Source organism: Dermacentor variabilis, chromosome 9 (assembly GCF_050947875.1).
Source record: "Dermacentor variabilis isolate Ectoservices chromosome 9, ASM5094787v1, whole genome shotgun sequence".
NCBI lineage: Eukaryota > Metazoa > Arthropoda > Arachnida > Ixodida > Ixodidae > Dermacentor > Dermacentor variabilis.
In genome coordinates, this window is record NC_134576.1 from 65,391,370 (window position 1) to 65,415,146 (window position 23,777).

Sequence of the window (23,777 nt, forward strand, 5' to 3'; positions counted from 1 at the left end):
ACATCGCTACCATCGCCACCTCATATGCCTTCGTGGAAGAAGTAACGGGTGTTATGGCTATAAAATGACATAGTGGGCAACCTCCTGTATTTTTTTGTACCACCCACCCCTTAAGTAATACCCCGCAAGCGGTCTTTAGGGTAATAAAATGAAAAAATGAAAATGATACTGAATGTAGTCTTTCAATATTCAGGTCTCACTAAATGGCAACTGCAACAAACCCACTTCCGTTTGTGTGCCAACAAAACGAATGTACAATATTTTCGTGTGTTATCTCTATTCTTACACACAGGTGTGCTGGTCAACGTTGAGCCAAGCGAGCACTACACGAACACTAGTACGAGGGAGTATTCGCCACACAAACTGCAGGTGCGTACGCATCGTACTCCGCTGATTGCGTGAACAATCTTTTTTTTTTTTTCTGTGCACTATGTAGTCTTAACGGCTATGGCGTTGCGCTGCTAAGCACGAAGTCGCGGGATCAAATGCCTTTTACGGCGGTCGCATTTATATGGGGGCTGAACGCAAGAAAGCCTGTGCACTGAACATTGGGAGCTCTTTAAAAAATGGTCGAAATTATTCTGGAGTCCTGCACTACAGCATATAAACAATAATCACATCGCGATTTTGCCACGTTAATGCCCAGAATAAATCTCGCATTTAATGGGATTGGTATTTAACCAGCTTAACAACAGGCCGTCTTCCCGCAGACACCAGTATTTACAATGTATTGTGGGCGAAATCGCCTAAAAATAGTAATACCAATAATACGTTATCATCTTTACTGGCATGCCCCTTTAAACAAGGCCGCAGACATGTAATCAACTAGCGTGCTTCATTCATTCACGTTTTACTGCATATGTCGCCATATAACCTACTCTCGCAATGGCCTCGATCTTAATTCTTGTATTTGAAGTGTATATTACCGCATTGTACCATTACCTTCGCTTCTAGATAGACTCATGCCCCATACCGTCACCACTGACCACTCCATGTACACTTCCGCACGCCACAATCAAAGCTTCCTTAAACGCGGCCGCCAAACTGCAGCCGGTTTTGTCCCGCTAGTATTGCATAATTAGTGTTCAGCAGCAATAAGTACACAATTTCCCTACAGACGTACATCCTAACCATAGGAAAGTAGATTTTTTACATTACGGCTACCATTACAGTCCTCCGTTAGAATGTAATGACGTCACTGCAGCCTCCAGTGATGTTTATGGAGAAATATATTTACTTTCATTATACTGTGTGCCAGTCAAGCTTTTAATAAATGGCGGATACATTAAACTAACGTAGGTTAATGTGTCAAAAAGAATATGCAGTACTTTGGTGATTTGACCCTATATTTCTCTTTTCATTCCACAATGCAAAAGAGCAAGGACGCTCCGTTGGATTTCTGTATGACGCCGACCTTAACGGCTTCTCCACAGGAGCCTTCGCTACATAAACTGCAGGTATGAACATGGCTCACTTCGATTAGTGCATAACCTTTCCTTTGTGTGTGCAATCGTTTCCTTTACGTACGTTAGTGATCTCATAGACGAGATTACTGTAGAATGGGATCGACATTTGGACGAGTAAATACTGGTTGAACATCTTGAAGGGGCAGCGCAATATGGCGAAGACAGAAGGCAGGAGCACACAGGACAGCGCTGTCCTGTGTGCTCCTGCCTTCTGTCTTCGTCATATTGCGCTGCTCCTTCTAGATGTTCATACGAGATTACGCCCTCCTGCTTGTTACTGGGCATTATTTGGCTCGCATGTTCGGGAAACCTTGTCCGCAAATCGCGAACGTTCTCCTACCTTGCCGAAAGAAAGTTGCAAAGGCCCTTTATTAATTTTATTTCACCTCGAATGCTATGATCCTTTGAATCTTGCCGGTCAGTGCGCGTCATGTTTACATGGTGTTGCCTGCAGATATGGCGCATATTCAACCGCGGTGTTTCCCGCAATGCGCGTATATTGATTCCATTCTGCTTGGGCGAGCACGCTTGTGGATTTTATTGCAATGGAAATTATATGGCCTTGCGGCCACATTCACAACTCCGCCGTTGGCGTCGGCGTTGTCGTGCGTTCTCCATGGACAGCGCATGCGCGGACCGAACGCGAAGGGTTAGCAAATCTCCCGACAGGTGTAGTTTGTTTGGCTGCAAAAGTGACGCAGCGAGGTGGACGCACCGTCGACGGTACGCCCTATTTCCTCAGTGGTTGACCCCGAGCAGTTTTCATGCTTCCTCTGCTGGCACGACCACGGTTCGGCCCGAACACTATAAGCACGTTCCTGCTTAGCTACTCTGCGTACGCACTGGTCTGAGCGGGACGAACAGTAAGGACCAAGCTAGCGTTGTCAAATAATTCTTGTGGAATCTCATTCAAAGAAAGGTAGGCGTTGCATGTATTACTGGCACTCTTCGAGTAGCCCAAGTTAGTGATAACTGCACCGAAATGTGCCGAAATGAAGTTTTGCAGATGACCGAGAAAGCAATAAGGATAGGTCAGACAAAGAAAAGACGTACTGGCAATTGCAAGTCACACTGCAGCTCGTAAAGTATTTTGTTTCATTTTAATTTTCAGTCGTGGTTGCTATCATTCCGAAAAGCCACGAGCATTTGGTTCAGTTGCGTCACCACTGATGTGTTGTGTGCAGATGCGTAATGCCTTTAAATGAACACACAACATTCCATTCACTACTTAGTTCAAGATTACTACGTATAGCAGATGCATTGGTGGGATGTGCCCCTGAATAGGCTGGCAGTATCACAAAGAGCAGCTGCCAGAGCCATCCATTTTGCTGTGACGTAGGGTGGGCCACTACAAAATGCACTACCATAGGGAACAAGGCAGTCCGTATGTGGCAGCGACTGTGCATCCTGCAGGGAGGCTGCGCAAAGCTCCCATTAGCCTCAGCTTCTGTGAACAAGGAAGGCCACTCGGAGATTCCTGCTGAGCCGCACAATCTATGGCGCAGGTGGCTTTGACGGCGAAGCGCACTTGGCAGGGTGGCCTGGTGTAATCACTTCAGCTCAACGAATAATTTAGCAGCGAGTGCATAAAAACAATCCTAAAACTAGAAATTATGTCGTAGTTAGTGTTTGGTGGAATGGGTTAAACTGTTTTACTCGTAGATGACGTCCTGTTAGACATATAGTTTTTTTCGTGCGACGTTTTCCCTGCAAACCTCGTATGCTGTTAAAAATACGCCCAAGGTGAAAAAAAACGCTTCACTAGTGTATTTACAGACACTGGTAAACTTCTTTTTGTTTTCTAGTGGTTGAATTCAAGTAAATTTATTAGGTTTTAATAAGATCGAAAGGAATGCCTTGTGTCGTGGAGTTTGTTAGCAGAGGTCACGGAGAGCAAACAATGCAGTCCGTTCTGTAATTTATCTATGCCGATATCTTGCACAGTCCGTTGTCATAAGTGATTGCAGCATCAGACCATCCCGATGTGATAATATCGATCTCTCAGACAGCTATAATGGCATAAATGAGCACGACATGCCAAATATGTCCGACTCCGAAATTACGATATGCAAGAATGATCACTGAGATGGCTTTTCTTTTTTCCTTTTTTTTAACGCTGTCTCTTCACCGATCATAGACGCTCCAGCGGGAGTGGCCATGGGCGGTAAGTACCTTAGTCGAGTGTCCGACATGCGTATTTCTCTTCATGTATTCATTTTAGAATGCCTGAACGCACTGTCGCAAACTTTTTCACTCTGTATATAAAAGGGAAATAAATGCATTCTCCTCTCCAGCAGCTACACAGTTCGTAACGGTCGTTCACACTCTTGCAAGTATACCAGGAAAAGCAGGAAATGTTTATTTATATTTCTGGATTTTAGCGTCGATTTCTCCCTTGTTTCAAACTCTAAGCTTATTCCGAAGGGTTTATGTCCTTCCCCTTTTCTAGTTAATTGAGTTACAGCATACTTATCTAACCGGCGCAGTTTGTTGTTATCGATCAACAGTTTTGGGTGCCTAGTTTATTACCCGTTTCATCGGATAATGACCCTTCTCTCACCCTTATAACATTTTTACATTTTAGTTATGACTTGTTAACTTAGTTGAACACTTTTAAGTCCAAATGCAAGTCAGGTTGTTTGCGGATGTCTATACTTTGTTCACTGAAACCACTGCCACCAATGAACAGTTACTTTTAGTACAGCATTCCGTGTCTTGAACTTAATCAGCTTGACGAATACAAGTGCTCAACGTGCAAATATCGTCTGCTCAAACTCGCATATGTCTAATATTTATGACTCAGCGTTATGTAAACTTTGTCTAAACTAAACAAAACCTAAACATCTAAACTAAACATTTAGCGCGTTCAACCATAACCAGACCTAAATTGGATTACGCGTGCATTATTTGGGACCCTTACGCAAAAACGAACATTGACCACCAGCTTTACCTAAGGCCTATAGCTGCGACACGAACGCGGCATCACAAGGGCCACTCCAACTCCACACAACTAACTCCACACAGCCAGAACAGCATCAAGAAGCACAAAAGGCTAAAGATGTTCGACTCAGACATTAAGATATGCGAGAAATGACTGATACCTTTTATTACTCTGGTGTTGTTTTTTTTTTTTTTTTTGCTGTCTTTGCACTCATCATAGTCACGAAGACGGCTGTCCGCACAGGTAAGTACTTTGGCATGAGTGGCCGACCACCAAATTTCTCTTTCTACTCGTATATTAGGGAATCTTTAGCTCCACCTATTCCAATACATGTAAAAGACAAATTCCTTTCTGAGACTTTTTGGCTGACTGTAAGGACATCCGCTGCACTTGAGATAAATAAATGTAAATTCAAGTGACTGTAGGAAGCGTAACGTTGATTTATGGCCTAAAGGTGGTTGCGAAAATTGCCGAGAATTGGTGTTTCGATGGGAGAAATGAAGCACGAAGTTTACAAATGTGCACATCGGCACCTAGAACAGGCAATCTCAGCTGTGTGAATTGCATAGGTAAGAACACCCAAAGGAGTCGAATCTCATATAAAAATTGGTATCTCAGTCGTGTTTGTTTCTATGTTTAAGGTTTTGCCAAATTGCGCCACATATATTACATCAGTCTAGCCCTATTCAGGTTAACTATACTATGCAATTTAGAAAATCGCGAGACATTTTTTCATTGCCGAGTTAGAGATTTGCAAAGCTGAAGGTTTTGCTTTCTGAAAATTCTTATTTTCAGCAACTATCATAAAATAATTGATGGCCATAATCAGAAATTCGCTACCAGCAATCACTAGATTTCATCTTTACGTTTTCACAGCAGCAAAACTGATCAAGTATACTTCAGAGGATAGCGAGAAAAGCGATTTCTGCTTTACCGTGTCTTTCGATAGGAACCCCGACCTAAAGCTTTCTGTTCATATATGAAATTCAGATAAAATTACCGTGAACTTCCGATATTCGTAACAATGGAAAAGCATGCGTAGTGACACCGAGCAATTTTAGACATTGCCCATTCAGCATCCTATAGATCTTCACGGCAATGCACCAGGGTAAATGAAAGGACCCATGCTTGTACGTGCAAAGAGCAAGGCGCAATAGACCAGCGCAGAAGAAGAACGGAAAGAACAGGACCGGCACCGGTCCTGTCGTTTGTGGTCGTCTTCTGTCCTGGTCTATTGCGCCTTGCTCTTTTCACATTCACGTATGAACCAACTAGCCCAAGCAAGAGCCCCACTTGACCTCATATAGAAAAAATTATAGCTCAATATATAGGCCGACTTTCAGCCAGTTTCAACTAACAGCACCGAGAGGGTACTCAGTTCTGACAACGGGTGTAGTTAGGTACTTACACGTAACATTTGTGCTGCCTCAAAACAATGGTTCGTTCAAGGATGAGCGGCTAAGTCGCTCGAGGGGCACAAACCGCCTCGTACCCCCCTCCCCACCTCCCGCAGAGGCTTCATTGATTTTAACAGGCGCCGAATCTAATTCTTAAAGCGCGAATTATTACAGCTGGCGTTGGAACACTAATGGCAGATCGATTGCCAATCTATGTGCCTACCCAGGAATTAGTGACCGTTCGTTTAGCTTCCTTTTTTTCGCCACCACGTGGCGTAGTGACCTTAAAGATTTCGAAAATCGCACCATGACATTTGTCATGACGCGCAACTAAAGAAATACACGAAACACAATAGAAAAATCACATTATTTTGTACATCTCTTTTAGAAAGATCGCTTGGCTATAGTATCGGCGCACGCGTCCTGTTTAACATCTTCGCCTTAAACGCAATCCTAAGGGCCTTTCTTAAAGCACGAGTAAACGCGTATTTGTACCACGTACCTGATAGGGCGGAATAAAGGTTAACATTACTTCGTACATGCCCTACAATCATTTCCCTCCGTGCCCTCGTTCCCAGAGTACACGATATACACCGACTCCCAAGCCGCCATTCGCCACATACAGAACCGCACCCTACCCCATTCACTCCAACAGGAGGTCGAACGAGCGGTCTCCGCACTGCAACCTTCCACCGTTTTCCTCCGCTGGGTCCCTGGACATTCGGGGACTGACGGCAATGAGCTGGCCCATCAGCTCGCCCGTGACATTTTTAACCGGGCACCGTTGATACCCTGGTCGGGGCCCTCGGAGGATTCTGGGTGACTCTCCCTACGCCGCACTATTAAGGAAGTTTACCTCCAGCTCCGTCTCGACAAGCGCCTCTACCCTCCCCCTCATCCATCACTCACTGTGCCGGAGGCTCGCCTTCTGCAGCACATCCAAATGAATGCACTGGTTACCCCTTCCCGCCTCTTTCTCTATCGCTATCGCTCCGACGTCTCCTGTCCCAACTGCCCCTCTACTTACGCAGACCTATCCCATTGCCTATTCTACTGTCCGGCTGCTCAGCAATCAAGTTCCTATGCTCCCCCTTCGCCTTCCATCACCACCAGTCTCGACTGGCTAGGCGCTCAAGGTGAAGAACAGCGTCGACTGGCCACCCAGGCGGTCGATATGCTCGGCCTGTAATTTTTGGCTGAATAAAAGTCTTATAATACTACTACTATTTGACCTCAGTAGACGAATTCGTGTTTCTGAAGAGGCCTTACTTACGCCTCCCCAGCCAACGTCGTGCAGAATAGCGTCACCATGTATTTTAGCACCGTTTAGGAATACGAATTCAGGTCTTCGATGTTCCCATGCGAAGTTCCCTCTGAATAACCAGTGACTCTTTACAAACTGATGTACACTCGCGCGGAAATGACCATGGTGTCAATGAAGAATTCAGACTTCTTTTTTTTTAACGCAGCTCCCTAAAGCTTAATTCGTTAAGTGCACTCCATCGGTGAAACACTAGCACATAGACGCTACTACTCAGGGACAAAATTGGCCTCCAAACTCTACAATTAGGTGGCAATCACAAGGATCGTAATGAAATTTCCTACGCATTGTTTCTCACCATTTGTTTCCTCCAGCATGTCTGATGCAGCCCTGTCCTGTGCCACGTCGACCTCCATGAAACTTCCACATCGACAGAGACCGTTCACCACATAAACTGCAGGTATGTGCATGGCGTGGTTCTGTCACTGCAAGAATATATAAACCTCGACAGTCATCGTAAGACGGTTTCTGTCTTACCTTTCTCTTTCCTTTGTATATAAAGTCGATATATGATTAGAAATTATTTGCATGTCGATCTGTATTTGCCCCTGTGTACTGTATCTTACGCTACTGTATCCAATTGTAGTCCGCTATATCTTGCGAAGAGGGGAATTTATTACTACTGCGCAATGTATGAGAAGCTGTTAGTTCGGTCCAATCAGGACGACTGCGAGTTTTAGCCACATTGACTGAGGCGTCTGTAAATATATTTACACTCAGGGTCAATATCCATAATTATTTCAACATTATTTTTTATATTTATAACACAAATTTAACAAATTGTAATATATTCATTTATTTCTTTATCTATGTATAGGAAGCGCAAGTCAAACACTTCAAAAAAGTTTTGCTTTGCACAGGCGCCAAAATGTGCGTTGGATCTGCATTATGTCAGTGTCCTTGCGACGCTCTGTTGTTTGCGTCTCCTCAACTTTTTGAAGGCTCCCCGTTATATTACAGGTTTCAGTGCGACTAGATATATACTACAGAAAGTTTTTGCTATTCACAACATACTGGGCCCTATTTTTGTTATACACTATGCCTTCTCGTGCAGACATGTATATCGAGATGTCCACAATATCTTTTCTTTTCCGTTTTCAGAGGCTGCCTTGCAAGGAGTAGCTGCGAACCGTGAGTTGTACTAGCTTGCTTCTCCGGTCACGTCTGGTCTCTCCACCAGACATGCACACCCTGTAGCACACCCTGTAAAGCCGGCTCTAATCTTCCATTTAACTGGTACATGTGGAGCAAGAATTTGTGGGAGGCTTCGGTGTAATTCAGTGTAACCGTGACGTGAAGGTAAGGAGCCCAGGTTATCCATGACGAACGAGAGGTAAAGCGAGAGGTGCTCATATCATCATGGCGCATGCGCACAGTCTTTGCGTATCTATCTTGTACTGCTGTTTTAGAGCGCCTAATCGGCGCAAGCCTCCTGTTTGTCATCTTCGCCTTAAACTTGATTCGAAGCGCCTTTGTTAAAGCATAAGTAAGCGCGTACTTGTACGACGTATTTATTACGGCAGAATCAAAGTTAACACAACTTCAATTTAATCACGGACGACAATTTTATTTTTTCGAATAGTACTTGTTTACTTGCTCTTCCCGAGCGAACGTCGTCAAAAATAGCATCACCATTGTTTTTTTAGCGCCGTTTAGGAACACAAATTCTGGTCTTCAACGTTTTCATGAGAAATTCCATCTGAATAAATACTGACTCTTAACAACCTTATGTACAGTCGCGCGGAAAAGACCATGGTGTCAGCGAAGAACTAAGTACTTTTTTCCAGTGCAACTCCGCAAACTGTAATTGGTTAAGTGCCCTGCATGGCCCATACACAATTATATCGGCGCCACCACTTAGGGGCAGAATTGGTCTCCACACATTCTCCCGCGACTCCACGTTTAGGTGGCAAATGAAACGATAGTATCAAAATTTCTTACGCGTTTTTTCTCTCCGTTTATTTACGGCAGTATTTCTGATACAACTGTGTGCTCTGCCACGTCGAGCTCCATGAAGCTTCCACATCGAGAGAGACCGTTCACCACATAAACTGCAGGTATGTGCATGGCGTGGCCCTGCCACTGCAAAAATAAGGGTCCGTAGCATTAACCTGCGAGGAAAGCTGGAGTTGGTAAATTACGCTTTCGCTCATTTGTTTAATTTTATTTTATGAAGGCAGCGGAGGTGAATGTTTCCGAGCTATTCTTCCTAATAACTTTCACGTCACATCGAGCTGGCTGTTCAGTGCAACAGTTTCGTCTAACGTGTGCGCTCTTTTCGAAACGTGGCCGCTGGTAGGGAAGAGCGTCAGCATATTTTATCAAACTTTTACAGCCACACGCAGTCATTCTTTTTGAAAAAGGCAATCGTCGCCCTTGTTGGATCACTCTTTTGAGATATTCTTCTCCGCCCTTAAACTGGCTCTCTTAACTACTACACGCAGAGGCAAGAAACAGCGCGCGCTTTAGATACTATAGATGAGATGAATATTTACAATTATTATTAGGGTTATAATTATATTCGAGTGCTGATTGCCGTGTTATAGTTTGTTAACGAAACTACCCCTCAATTCTAAATATTGTAAGGCAGTTTGTCGTGTGCGTATCATGGCCACGCATGCTTATATCGCCTTTCCGTTTCTCTACCACGGTTGCGCTTTAAAACCACGGCGCTGCAAGTTTGCTTTCCTTTCCTTCCCTCTTCTCCGCCCTTAAACTAACTCTCTTAACTACTACACACAGAGACAAAGAAACAGCACGCGCATGCGATCGCATAGATGAGATGAATACATATATATAGAAAAGCATCAGTCATAGCTCTCGAAGTATAATCTAATATAATATAGAATAGCTCTCGAAGATAGCTATTCCGGTGGCTAGCTTCCCACGCTATGCGTGCCGTCCTCGCACCTGTTAAAACTTTTCCTAGACGCTAGAACTATACTATTCCTACGCAACCTTGAGCGATCGGAAAGCGCGTTTTCCACGCCTGGCCGGCGGAGAGGGGGGGCTTCGTTCCGGCCGCGAAGCTCTCCACATCCCCGTAAGGAGCCTGGTGGTGGTCTCGTGCGGACGATGCCCTCTCGGTGAGCGCATATTTCCCCCCTCATCTTTTAAGAGATTCAATACATACAAGCATTTGTCTCGCAAACCAGATTTATTTCAAGGGAATTTTCCACGTAATTATTTCTCTCGTCGTATTCGAGTGCTCATTGCCGTGTTATAGTTTGTTAACGAAGCTTCCCCTCAAGTCTAAATATTGTAAGGCAGTTTGTCGTGTGCGTATCATGGCCACGCATGCTTATATCGCCCTTCCGTTTCTCTACCACGGTTGCGCCTTAAAACCACGGCGCTGCAAGTCTGCTTTCTTTTCCTTCCCTCTTCTCCGCCCTTAAACTGGCTCTCTTAACTACTACACGCAGAGGCAAGAAACAGCGCGCGCTTTAGATACTATAGATGAGATGAATATTTACAATTATTATTAGGGTTATAATTATATTCGAGTGCTGATTGCCGTGTTATAGTTTGTTAACGAAACTACCCCTCAATTCTAAATATTGTAAGGCAGTTTGTCGTGTGCGTATCATGGCCACGCATGCTTATATCGCCTTTCCGTTTCTCTACCACGGTTGCGCTTTAAAACCACGGCGCTGCAAGTTTGCTTTCCTTTCCTTCCCTCTTCTCCGCCCTTAAACTGACTCTCTTAACTACTACACGCAGAGACAAAGAAACAGCACGCGCATGCGATCGCATAGATGAGATGAATACATATATATAGAAAAGCATCAGTCATAGCTCTCGAAGTATAATATAATATAATATAGAATAGCTCTCGAAGATAGCTATTCCGGCGGCTAGCTTCCCACGCTATGCGTGCCGTCCTCGCACCTGTTAAAACTTTTCCTAGACGCTAGAACTATACTATTCCTACGCAACCTTGAGCGATCGGAAAGCGCGTTTTCCACGCCTGGCCGGCGGAGAGGGGGGGCTTCGTTCCGGCCGCGAAGCTCTCCACATCCCCGTAAGGAGCCTGGTGGTGGTCTCGTGCGGACGATGCCCTCTCGGTGAGCGCATATTTCCCCCCTCATCTTTTAAGAGATTCAATACATACAAGCATTTGTCTCGCAAACCAGATTTATTTCAAGGGAATTTTCCACGTCTCAATTATTTCTCTCGTCGTATTCGAGTGCTCATTGCAGTGTTATAGTTTGTTAACGAAGCTTCCCCTCAAGTCTAAATATTGTAAGGCAGTTTGTCGTGTGCGTATCATGGCCACGCATGCTTATATCGCCTTTCCGTTTCTCTACCACGGTTGCGCCTTAAAACCACGGCGCTGCAAGTTTGCTTTCTTTTCCTTCCCTCTTCTCCGCCCTTAAACTGGCTCTCTTAACTACTACACGCAGAGGCAAGAAACTGCGCGCGCTTTAGATACTATAGATGAGATGAATATTTACAATTATTATTAGGGTTATAATTATATTCGAGTGCTGATTGCCGTGTTATAGTTTGTTAACGAAACTACCCCTCAATTCTAAATATTGTAAGGCAGTTTGTCGTGTGCGTATCATGGCCACGCATGCTTATATCGCCTTTCCGTTTCTCTACCACGGTTGCGCTTTAAAACCACGGCGCTGCAAGTTTGCTTTCCTTTCCTTCCCTCTTCTCCGCCCTTAAACTGACTCTCTTAACTACTACACGCAGAGACAAAGAAACAGCACGCGCATGCGATCGCATAGATGAGATGAATACATATATATAGAAAAGCATCAGTCATAGCTCTCGAAGTATAATATAATATAATATAGAATAGCTCTCGAAGATAGCTATTCCGGCGGCTAGCTTCCCACGCTATGCGTGCCGTCCTCGCACCTGTTACAACTTTTCCTAGACGCTAGAACTATACTATTCCTACGCAACCTTGAGCGATCGGAAAGCGCGTTTCCCACGCCTGGCCGGCGGAGAGGGGGGGCTTCGTTCCGGCCGCGAAGCTCTCCACATCCCCGTAAGGAGCCTGGTGGTGGTCTCGTGCGGACGATGCCCTCTCGGTGAGCGCATATTTCCCCCCTCATCTTTTAAGAGATTCAATACATACAAGCATTTGTCTCGCAAACCAGATTTATTTCAAGGGAATTTTCCACGTCTCAATTATTTCTCTCGTCGTATTCGAGTGCTCATTGCCGTGTTATAGTTTGTTAACGAAGCTTTCCCTCAAGTCTAAATATTGTAAGGCAGTTTGTCGTGTGCGTATCATGGCCACGCATGCTTATATCGCCTTTCCGTTTCTCTACCACGGTTGCGCCTTAAAACCACGGCGCTGCAAGTTTGCTTTCTTTTCCTTCCCTCTTCTCCGCCCTTAAACTGGCTCTCTTAACTACTACACGCAGAGGCAAGAAACAGCGCGCGCTTTAGATACTATAGATGAGATGAATATTTACAATTATTATTAGGGTTATAATTATATTCGAGTGCTGATTGCCGTGTTATAGTTTGTTAACGAAACTACCCCTCAATTCTAAATACTTTAAGGCAGTTTTCCTAGTCTCTAAAGCCGCTCGAGTTCACGCTGCTCCTCTGGCGGCCATTTTTCCATGAAATTATGCCTTCCAAATCGACTGTCGGGGACAACACCAGCCCCTTTCCACATAAGGATGAGGCTCGGAGCAGGAGCTATAGCGCTTGAAAGTAACCGCTGGCTTGACGAACCAACCGACTGAGCTACCTTTCTGGGCAACATTCAAGGATCACGAGTTCAAATCACATGTTATGTTCCTTTTTTTTTAAAGGTATTTTCCTTCCTTTTATCACTGTACGGAAACCCTCCTAAAAAAAAAAAATTATAATCCTCAATTATGTGTGGCCACACATGTGCAGGTCATAAATACCAGGTTCTCTAGCCGAGTGCCATCCATGCGGTATAACCGAGCTCAGATTGGTCCGCCTTGACTGATCAAATAGGGCGCCACTGTAGGTTAAATGAGGCGTACAACTCCTGCGGGACCCGCCGTGGTTGCTCAGTGGTCACGGTGTTAGACTGCTGAGCACGAGGTCGCGGGATCGGACCCCGGCCACGGCGGCCGCATTTCGATGGGGGCGAAATGCGAAAACACCCGTGTACTTAGAATTAGGTGCACGTTAAAGAACCCCAGGTGGTCGAAATTTTCGGAGTCCTCCACTACGGCGTGCATAATCAGAAAGTGGTTTTTGTCACGCAAAACACCATAATTCAATATTTAATTTAACTCCTGCGGGGACGGTAGAGTATCCGTCTCCAGTGCAAGAGGACCGTGATTCAAATCCCGGTGCCGCGCAATTCTCCTCCGGGAAATACAAAAAGAAAGAAAAAAAACCCGTGTGTTGCGAAATTGCACAAACAGGCCTGGAGTGCGGCCTGATCCCGGTGACCAGAACCGGTAACGCACTCTCTCACCAGAGCAGGATTGGCCACCCTGGTGCAGTACTTGGCCACAACCTCCTATATGAATACAACAATCAAACCCCGGCCCTCAGTCCCCAGCAGCCGCGAAGCAACTGACCACGGCGGCGGTCAGATCTGTAACGCTGCAGAGGGTGCTAAGAATACCTGGCTCCGGACAGGCCGCCATTGGAATCTGAACCTGGCAACGTTTAACGTTAGAACGCTATCTAGTGAGGCGAGTCTAGCAGTATTATTGGAGGAATTAGAGGGTAGTAAATGGGATATAATAGGGCTCAGTGAGGTTAGGAGGACAAAAGAAGCATATACAGTGCTAAAAAGCGGGCATGTACTGTGTTACCGGGGCTTAGCGGAGAGACGAGAACTAGGAGTCGGATTCCTGATTAATAAGGAAATAGCTGGTAACATACAGGAATTCTATAGCATTAACGAGAGGGTGGCAGGTCTTGTTGTGAAACTTAATAAGAGGTACAAATTGAAGGTGGTACAAGTCTATGCCCCTACATGCAGTCATGATGACCAGGAAGTCGAAAGCTTTTATGAAGACGTGGAATCGGCGATGGGTAAAGTCAAAACAAAATACACTATACTGATGGGCGACTTCAATGCCAGGGTAGGCAAGAAGCAGGCTGGAGACAAGTCAGTGGGGGAATATGGCATAGGCTCTAGGAATAGCAGAGGAGAATTATTAGTACAGTTTGCAGAACAGAATAATATGCGGATAATGAACACCTTTTTCCGCAAGCGGGTTAGTCGAAAGTGGACGTGGAGGAGCCCGAATGGTGAGACTAGAAATGAAATCGACTTCATACTCTGCGCGAACCCTGGCATCATACAAGATGTAGACGTACTCGGCAAGGTACGCTGCAGTGACCATAGGATGGTAAGAACTCGAATTAGCCTAGACTTGAGGAGGGAACGGAAGAAACTGGTACACAAGAAGCCAATCAATGAATTAGCGGTAAGAGGGAAACTAGAGGAATTCCGGATCAAGCTACAGAACAGGTATTCGGCTTTAACTCAGGAAGAGGACCTTAGTGTTGAAGCAATGAACGACTATCTCATGGGAACCATTAAGGAGTGCGCAATAGAAGTCGGTGGTAACTCCGTTAGACAGGAAACCAGTAAGCTATCGCAGGAGACGAAAGATCTGATCAAGAAACGCCAATGTATGAAAGCCTCTAACCCTACAGCTAGAATAGAACTGGCAGAACTTTCTAAGTTAATCAACAAGCGTACGACAGCGGACATCAGGAACTATAATATGGATAGAATTGAACAGGCTCTCAGGAACGGAGGAAGCCTAAAAACAGTGAAGAAGAAACTAGGAATAGGCAAGAATCAGATGTGTGCGTTAAGAGACAAAGCCGGCAATATCGTTACTAATATGGATGAGATAGTTCAAGTGGCTGAGGAATTCTATAGAGATTTATACAGTACCAGTGGCACCCACGACGATAGTGGAAGAGAGAATAGCCTATAGGAATTCGAAATCCCACAGGTAACGCCAGAAGAAGTAAAGAAAGCCTTAGGAGCTATGCAAGGGGGGAAGGCAGCCGGGGAGGATCAGGTAACAGCAGATTTGTTGAAGGATGGTGGTCAGATTGTTCTAGAGAAACTGGCCACCCTGTATACGCAATGCCTCATAACCTCGAGCGTACCGGAATCTTGGAAGAACGCTAACATAATCCTAATCCATAAGAAAGGGGACGCCAAAGACTTGAAAAATTATAGACCGATCAGCTTACTGTCCGTTGCCTACAAAGTATTTACTAACGTAATCGCAAATAGAATCAGGAACACCTTAGACTTATGTCAACCAAAGGACCAGGCAGGATTCCGTAAAGGCTACTCAACAATAGACCATATTCACACTATCAATCAAGTGATAGAGAAATGTGCAGAATATAACCAACCGTTATATATAGCTTTCATTGATTACGAGAAAGCGTTTGATTCAGTCGAAACCTCAGCAGTCATGGAGGCATTACGGAATCAGGGTGTAGATGAGCCATATGTAAAGATACTGGAAGATATCTATAGCGGCTCCACAGCCACCGTAGTCCTCCACAAAGAAAGCAACAAAATCCCTATAAAGAAAGGCGTCAGACAGGGAGATACGATATCTCCAATGCTATTCACAGCATGTTTACAGGAGGTATTCAGAGGCCTGGAGTGGGAAGAATTGGGGATAAAAGTTGATGGAGAATACCTTAGCAACTTGCGATTCGCTGATGATATTGCCTTGCTTAGTAACTCAGGAGACCAATTGCAATGCATGCTCACTGACCTGGAGAGGCAAAGCAGAAGGGTGGGTCTGAAAATTAATCTGCAGAAAACTAAAGTAATGTTTAACAGGCTCGGAAGAGCACAGCAGTTTACGATAGGTAGCGAAGCACTGGAAGGGGTAAGGGACTACATCTACTTAGGGCAGGTAGTGACCACGGATCCGGATCATGAGACTGAAATAACCAGAAGAATAAGAATGGGCTGGGGTGCGTTTGGCAGGCATTCTCAAATCATGAACAGCAGGTTGCCACTATCCCTCAAAAGGAAAGTGTATAACAGCTGTGTGTTACCAGTACTCACATATGGGGCAGAAACCTGGAGACTTACGAAAAGGGTTCTGCTGAAATTGAGGACGACGCAACGAGCTATGGAAAGAAGAATGATGGGTGTGACGTTAAGGGATAAGAAAAGAGCAGATTGGGTGAGGCAACAAACGCGGGTAAACGACATCTTAGTTGAAATCAAGAAAAAGAAATGGGCATGGGCCGGACATGTAATGAGGAGGGAAGATAACCGATGGTCACTAAGGGTTACGGACTGGATTCCAAGGGAAGGGATGCGTAGCAGGGGGCGGCAGAAAGTTAGGTGGGCGGATGACATTAAGACGTTTGCAGGGACAACATGGCCACAATTAGTACATGACCGGGGTAGTTGGAGAAGTATGGGAGAGGCCTTTGCCCTGTAGTGGGCGTAACTAGGCTGATGATGATGATGATGATGATATGGAAACACAGCAGAATGAGGCTCGATATGGCTTTCCTAGACCGAAGGCATTACCGCTGCTCCCAATAGGTATGACAATGTAGTGCTTTCGAACATACTTTACAGAAAAAATTACACATACATAATTCATACATACATAATTTCTGTGCCAGGATTACAGAAGACACCGCCGATCGAACGCTATGACTGGGAAATCCACTATATTTAATCTTTTAGTTGACCTTAATGTTTCGGCTACAAGAATTGGTTAACGACAGAGCACATCCTACCTGTGGAAAAACTGGAATATCATAGAACTTGAGGTCAAAGGAACCGTGTGGAATTAGCAGCTGCTGCGCTCTGAATCGCGGGCGTCTCAGGGGTTCATTTCCATTGAAGACGTCTACCTCCGGTTTATGAAGTGGGCCTGCATATTGTAGAAAGAGTGGACGACACATGCTTAACTTGACATGATTGTTGGTTGAAAATGTGCAGAAAGGCCCCGTGTAACTCTCCCTAAATTGCTTGACAATTCTACTTAAGGAAACGCCCCGACATCTACGGCCAACAGTTGTGGGGGTGACTATCCGGTCCATACGAAGACGTGACGAGAATGGGCAACACGGCTCTTAGTAAAACCCACGGAATGATGCAATGATCATACCGCGCCAATTGGTGGCACGATATTCTACACAACACAAACCGGAAAATGAGTAGACTGGCACGTGCACAACACATAGGGCTCAGTGTGTGTATATGTAGGTGCCTTATTTTTGCGCATCAAAAGGTAGAAAGCAGCTATACTAAAGAATGGCTGCAAACTTATGGACACAGATTTTTTTCATGGGTGGGGACTTCAGTCAAAGGCTAAGGCATACAAAAAAAACTTTGGCATAGCGCGGAAGAAAACCTAGAAACGCAAGAGAGAGTCTCTCTGGTGTAAAATAAGCTCTACATCAGTGACCGCAGGTAGATATGGAATGAGACTAAAAACAAAGTCAGTAGACATGAGAAAAAAAAACAGGCTGAAGCCGCCCTATTACTCGAAGTCAAATGCAACCAAAGAAATAATGCGCTTGACTATAGAGACCTGAAGCAATCGCAAGACAACTCCGAGGCACTCGGCATTCATTCTACAGCCAATAAAAACTAGCGATGTTGCTTGTTCCTCAAAATGGGCTTCATTGGTGCTTCTTATATGTTTCTTTACGTTGCTTCTTCATCAAAAGAAGGATCGTCATTGCTTGATGTGTTCCCAACTAATATTAACGAGCATTTATTAACAGCCGCTTTTGTTGCACTAGCATTTGGGACCATCTCACGATATTTATGTTTGTGACGAATACTTGTCTTAGCACTTACAAAAATCACAGAAGAAATCTATTCAGGTAGTTACGCCGTACTGCGTTGACAAATCCTATCACTTTTGAACAAAAATTAGCTTCTTCGCAACCTTCAATCAGGTTTTAAAAAACACCTACTGAATGAGAGAGTACTTATAAACAAATACAATTCATGATTCAAGCCTTCATCCAGAAATAAACTGCCATAGGTGTCAGCATTGATATTTAAAAAGCATTTAATCTTCTTAATCACTCCATTCTTCTTTATAAATTACAAAACTATGGCTTCTGCTGCGTCACTCATTATTCAATAAATTCCTGACTGTCACGGATCACGCACAATGTTGACACAGGATTCGGGACATTTCTATGCAAATAATAAAAGCCGGTTTACCCCAAGGATGCATCCTAGGATAACTATTGTTCAATATGTATGTTAAGGATACTGCACAAGCCATAATTTAACCACATGTAATAGCACATCCTGACCATAAGCTGCTCGATGCTGACAGACGTGAACTAAACCTAGAAATAAGAATCGACCAAACACTTGTAAAACCAGAAACATGAGCAGAACTAAACTGCTACGAAGTAAACTCCAAAAAAAGTAAAGCGGTACTGTACAGACCAAAAAGGGAAAAAAATGTCTTTGGCAAATAAAGGCGTATTTCAAAATGAAACTACAGAGTTAGTGAACCCGGTAAAAACACTATGTTTAATTTTCTCAAGTCAACTAAGCTGGAAAGAACATGTAAAGCACCACCAGTCTAAAATTTATTCTACTATAGGCATTATTTTCCCTATCATCACTCTTTACCTTCTAAAATAAAGCTTACAAGCTTATCATATATTTTATTAGGATATTCGCATCTTCAATATCGCAGGCTTGTGTAGTCCGAAATCAGTGTCAAAACCTGACGAAATTAAACCCGCTCCGAAAACGGCCTCTTCTCTAGATAGCGACTGTCACATATCTTCAGCCTTTCGTCAGCCAAAGGGCTACAGTCTACAGCCAGGACTACAGTCTTGCACTGCCATATAGACCAAACGTAAAATATGGTGGCATTACCGTTTCTCTAGTTGGCCTCCAAGAAAACATTGTTAAACATACAAGACATAAACAGCCATTGCTACACCTAGAGGAAGTTACGGCACGCATTCGCTATGTTACACGGTGCCTACTTTGCAGAAGCACCGGAGAAGCTTCTACACAAGCACGATCCTTTCCCCACCCGTGCCTCCAGAACAAAACATACCCAGAAAAATACATGTCCTGACTGCAATGCACTAGGCAACCTTCGGCACGTCATAGGAGAGTGCAATTTTTCACAAGACCACCCCCCACCTATACCCATAACAAACGCCCCTACTATACACACCCTTTACGAGCGATGAGGTTCACGAGGGTTGCAATATGGGCTTGTTGGTAATGCATCTTCAAGGGGAGTACGGTAGCGCGATTAAAAGACGGGACAAAAGAAGACACATAGGGACACACATAGCGCTAACTACCAACAATGTTTATTATCGAAAACCAGGTCGTACTTACACACTCAGCCAACATGAGTCACAACCACGTGAACAGATTAACATTAAGAGCGATACATTTTGAGATATGTTAAGTCATGCGCAAAAATTTGTTCTTTTTCAAAGAGAGCCAATGATGGTTTTCTGATACATGAATCCCTAGGTCATCAATCTGGTCGGCTTCTATTATAAGTCTAGTGAGTTCGCACTTATTTCTACCGGTAATGATTGTTGATTCGAAGAGAGGGGAGCACTTATGTTGCTTACTTACAATGAAGGGAGAGAAACCTATCTGATACAAGTTTGTCGACTTTATTTTAGTGTTCGCGCAGTCTATCATTAATGCATCTGCCCGACTGTCCGACGTAAAACTTCCCACAGGATAAGGGTATACGATACATAATTGAAGTCTTACATTCCCTAAACTTCTTCCTGTCCTTAACTTGGCAGCTAGGGGCACTTTCTTTCTTTTCTGGTCTTATTTTCCTGCACAGGCTGATTAGTTTATTGGGTGCTGAAAAAACCACATCAGTGTTACCTCGGCGGGCGATTTTCTTTAGGTTGTGCGACAACCGGTGGATATGAGGTATCGCTGTTTGTCTTTTTTTCTCTCGGTTACTATTTCCTTCCGCTCGTTCTGCAGTTACTGATTGCTGCACTTGGCTAAGTAATCCCTCTACAACTGATGCCACTACATGATTGGGATAACCTGCTTCATGTAGCCGCATGGCCTGTTGTGTGTGTGGCCTTTTGTGTTTGGCCTGTTGTGTCTGTAACAGATGGGTTTCTCTCTCTTCATTGCAAGCAACATAAGTGCTCCCCTCTCTTCGAATCAACAATCATTACGGGTAGAAATAAGTGCGAACTCACTAGTCTTATAATAGAAGCCGAGTAGATTGATGCCCTAGGGGATTTATGTATCAGCAAATCATCATTGGCTCTCTCTGAAAAACAACTGAAATTTTTGCGCATGACTTAACATATCTCAAAATGTATCGCTCTGATTGTTAATCTGTTCACGTGTCTGCGACTCATGTTGGCTAAGTGTATAAGTACGACCTGGTTTTCGATAATAAACATTGTTGGAAGTTAGTGCGTGTGTGTCCCTATGTGTCTTCTTTTGTCCCGTCTTTTAATCGCACTACCGTACTCCCCTTGAAGAGCGATAAAGATCATGCTATCCAGCCTCGCCCTCCAAGAGCAGCTCCCACTGATCCACAGGGACAAGGTGGCCCTGGAAGCATATGCATCCCGTGAAGTGGGAGCTACGCGATCAGACGCTTGACGCGTTTCATTTCATAAGGAACCAGTAAAGTTGTTTGTCTCTCTCTCTACACAGAAATATTCGCCAAATAAACTGCAGGTAGGAACATCGCATATTAAGCTCATTGCGCTATTTATCGCCCCCTACTCGATTAGCTTAGTGGACCAGTCCACTTGACTTTGTTGACGTATAGTTTTCCACTCGGTCATTTTCGTGAAGTAAGACAACAGAAACCTATACTTTGGATGTATGCTCGCACACTCGTGCATTTTGTGTAGCACCTTTTGTTTTAAAATTTCGTCCCACGCATAGCCTTCAGCATATAAGTGCAAAGACCTATTTAATTTTGAATAAATATTTACTCCTGATGTGTAAAGTTCAATCTGCCATATTTTATATAAAACAGGAAACTTTCACTCTCAAGTTTAGAGTCACTAAACGTTCTTTTTTTTTTTTTTTGCTGGAAATGAGTGTTTACCTCCTACAGCGCTTTCAAAGTACATTTTTTCTTTCTATATTGCTCGCCGGGATGCCTGCTTTTCACAACGTTTGACATAAAGTAGGATAGGTTGTATCTGTTTATAAGCAATAAAAAGTACGTTGACCGCACCAAATGACTCGTCATCAACAGCTCGCAAAATATCATTAGCGAAGCACAGCTGCTGGGGCTCGCACACATTGGGAGACTCCCGATTAATTTTGACCAATTTCGGTTCTTTACTGCGGAACTGAATTTGAGTACCCAGGGGCGCTATAACGTAAAACAATTCCAAATTTTCGATTCCAATTCTGCAATCAGCCCTCCATGATTGGCGAAAAACTTTTTTGGACCACCACCACTTGTCCTGTTTGTCACGCGACGTCACGAATGTCGTGATAGCTCCCCATCTGGCATGACGTGTACACACTGATTATGCATGATTTGATCGCACAAAAGAAAAAGTTACTTCTTATTCGACCCCTTCTCGCCATTCGCCTTCGGCTATTTGGCCAAAGTTTTCGGGCTGCGCCCACTTCACCTACCTGTCACGCGACGTCCCAAAACCGCAAGAACTCACCGCGTCAAAGTGACGTGTACGCTATAAAGATGCATTAATATGCCGAAAAATACTGAATTTTCTTCGGAATAGCCGCAGGCTGCCGCGTTCCGAAAGGAATAAGAGATAGCTGCCGCCGATAGCTCAGGCACTGGCGACTCGCGCCTGCCGGAGAGCATGGGTTTAATTGCGTATAACAAATTTTTTTGCGTGGCCGCGTAAGGATTTCGAGCACTTTCGGCACGTTTACGACCTCGTTCTGCCAACTCTTCTTTGATGAGGATCCGTTTCAGTGTCATTCTTAAGCTTCCGTTGCATGCCCCCGCGATTTTCGACGAGCCACCGCAAGCAAAGTAAGGGAAAGCGGACGAATCGGAGACGCCGGCACCACCCTCTTGATCCGGTTATCGATTTTCAGTGCAATGGCTCGGCGCCATCGAATCCCTCTCATCTTGAGCGTGCTCCTCACCTCTTGTTAGCCAATCAGATAAGACAAGCCGCTCACTGCAGGCAATGTTGTTCGTTTTTCAAGCAAACAAAAGAAACCTCCTATGAACGAGGAGAGCGTTTGATTGGTCTGTTCTGACAACCCTGCGGGTAACCGCCCGATCCTTGCGTCGGTGGTTACGCAAATTTGACGTCAGGAGATTAGGAGATTGGGATAAAAACGTATTGGAATAGTTTTACGTTATAGGGCCCCTGGTGGCTTTTTTATATTTCGCCCCCGTGGAATAATAGCTGCCGCGGCCCAAATCGAACACGCCATCTCGAACTCCGCAGCCCATTGCCAGAGCAACGGGACCACCGCGTCGGGTGGAAAATTTATTCCTCATGCAGTGTTGGCACTTGAGAAATTAACACTTCGACTAAAGGATCTGCTCGAAATGAATGACATATTCAATAATTTTTCATGCGGTACTTGCAAGGAATATAGGCCGCTAAATAAAATAGTTTTCAGCGTTACCTGACTTATCCTAAGCAAGCGCGTACCTGCTTTCCAGTGGGACGGCAGAATATACTTTCAAAAATAATAGGAGAATGTTTCTGCCCGAAGTAGACTCGGATAAGCCCTGGTATTTTTCAAAAAGTTCGTGTAAATTTAATCCACATGCCCTATCGGCATGTGGACGAAATTGCATCTGAATTTGATGGTGTGTTGTTCAGTCCGAGGCCGCGAGGTTAATTCCCGGCCGCAGAGGCTGCATTTCGACTGGGACGAACTGCAATAACACCCGTGTTCCTTGCACTGAGCGTATGTTAAGGAATCCCAGGAAGTTAAAATATTCCCCGCCCCACCCCCCACTCCACCCCACTACTAAAGCTATGTGGTGGTTTTGGCACAAAAACCACACTGCCTTTTTTTCATTTCATCAAGACCTGAGCAACACGCAGCATTAACACTGACCATCAGCTGACTGATCCCGTGAGCATTCCCATAAGTATGTTGCAATAGTTCTGGCCGGCAAACAACATACCATTCGCATCCACAGCTAAATAGAAGAGCTCCTTCAGGCGCCAATGATTTGTGAAAATTATATTTAGCATGGAAGGCTAAGTAGATCACGGGGAGCGAGATTCACAGGAAGATTATTTTTCAGGCGTGTAGTTATTCAAATTCATAAAGGTATCTTTGAAAAGCACCAGTCTTATCAGCAGAGCAAGAATAGAGGCTTGACATGGAGACAAAGCCAACTTGTACTAATTTTTTTATAAATCTTTTTCTCCGCATTAAATCGTTTTACCTTCAATCATAATTTCGGATAAATTTTGCCATCCTACTGGTACTAAAGGTACAATATCATCCAGTGGCCACCTAGCCCAGACAGATCTGCCTCTCTGTATTTGCGCGTGTTTGTGTGTTTGTGTGTATGTTGCGTTTGTGTAAGTGTTTCTGTGTGCCCAGGGAAAATTCACAATTCAAATGCCACACTTCTGTGTGTGTCCCACAGGTGAGGTGAGGCGAGTGAATTGTTAAACAACAAATCCGCCATCCTAGCCGCTTTAATTTCTTCGTTGTGCAGGCGTTCGCAATATGTATGAATGATTTGAAATCGGCA

General features: G+C 44.4%; 1 protein-coding gene across 1 annotated transcript in view; it reads left to right on the forward strand.

Moving 5' to 3' along the window:
- Positions 1-23,777, forward strand: part of LOC142592765 (uncharacterized) — a 139,984-nt gene that overhangs the window by 57,917 nt on the left and 58,290 nt on the right. Inside the window, exons 9-15 of the mRNA XM_075704428.1 lie at positions 293-369; positions 1,377-1,457; positions 3,604-3,630; positions 4,627-4,650; positions 7,440-7,525; positions 8,227-8,256; positions 9,097-9,182. Coding sequence (XP_075560543.1) covers positions 293-369; positions 1,377-1,457; positions 3,604-3,630; positions 4,627-4,650; positions 7,440-7,448 — 218 coding nt within the window. The 3' untranslated portion in view covers positions 7,449-7,525; positions 8,227-8,256; positions 9,097-9,182. The remainder of the gene's footprint in view (positions 1-292; positions 370-1,376; positions 1,458-3,603; positions 3,631-4,626; positions 4,651-7,439; positions 7,526-8,226; positions 8,257-9,096; positions 9,183-23,777) is intronic.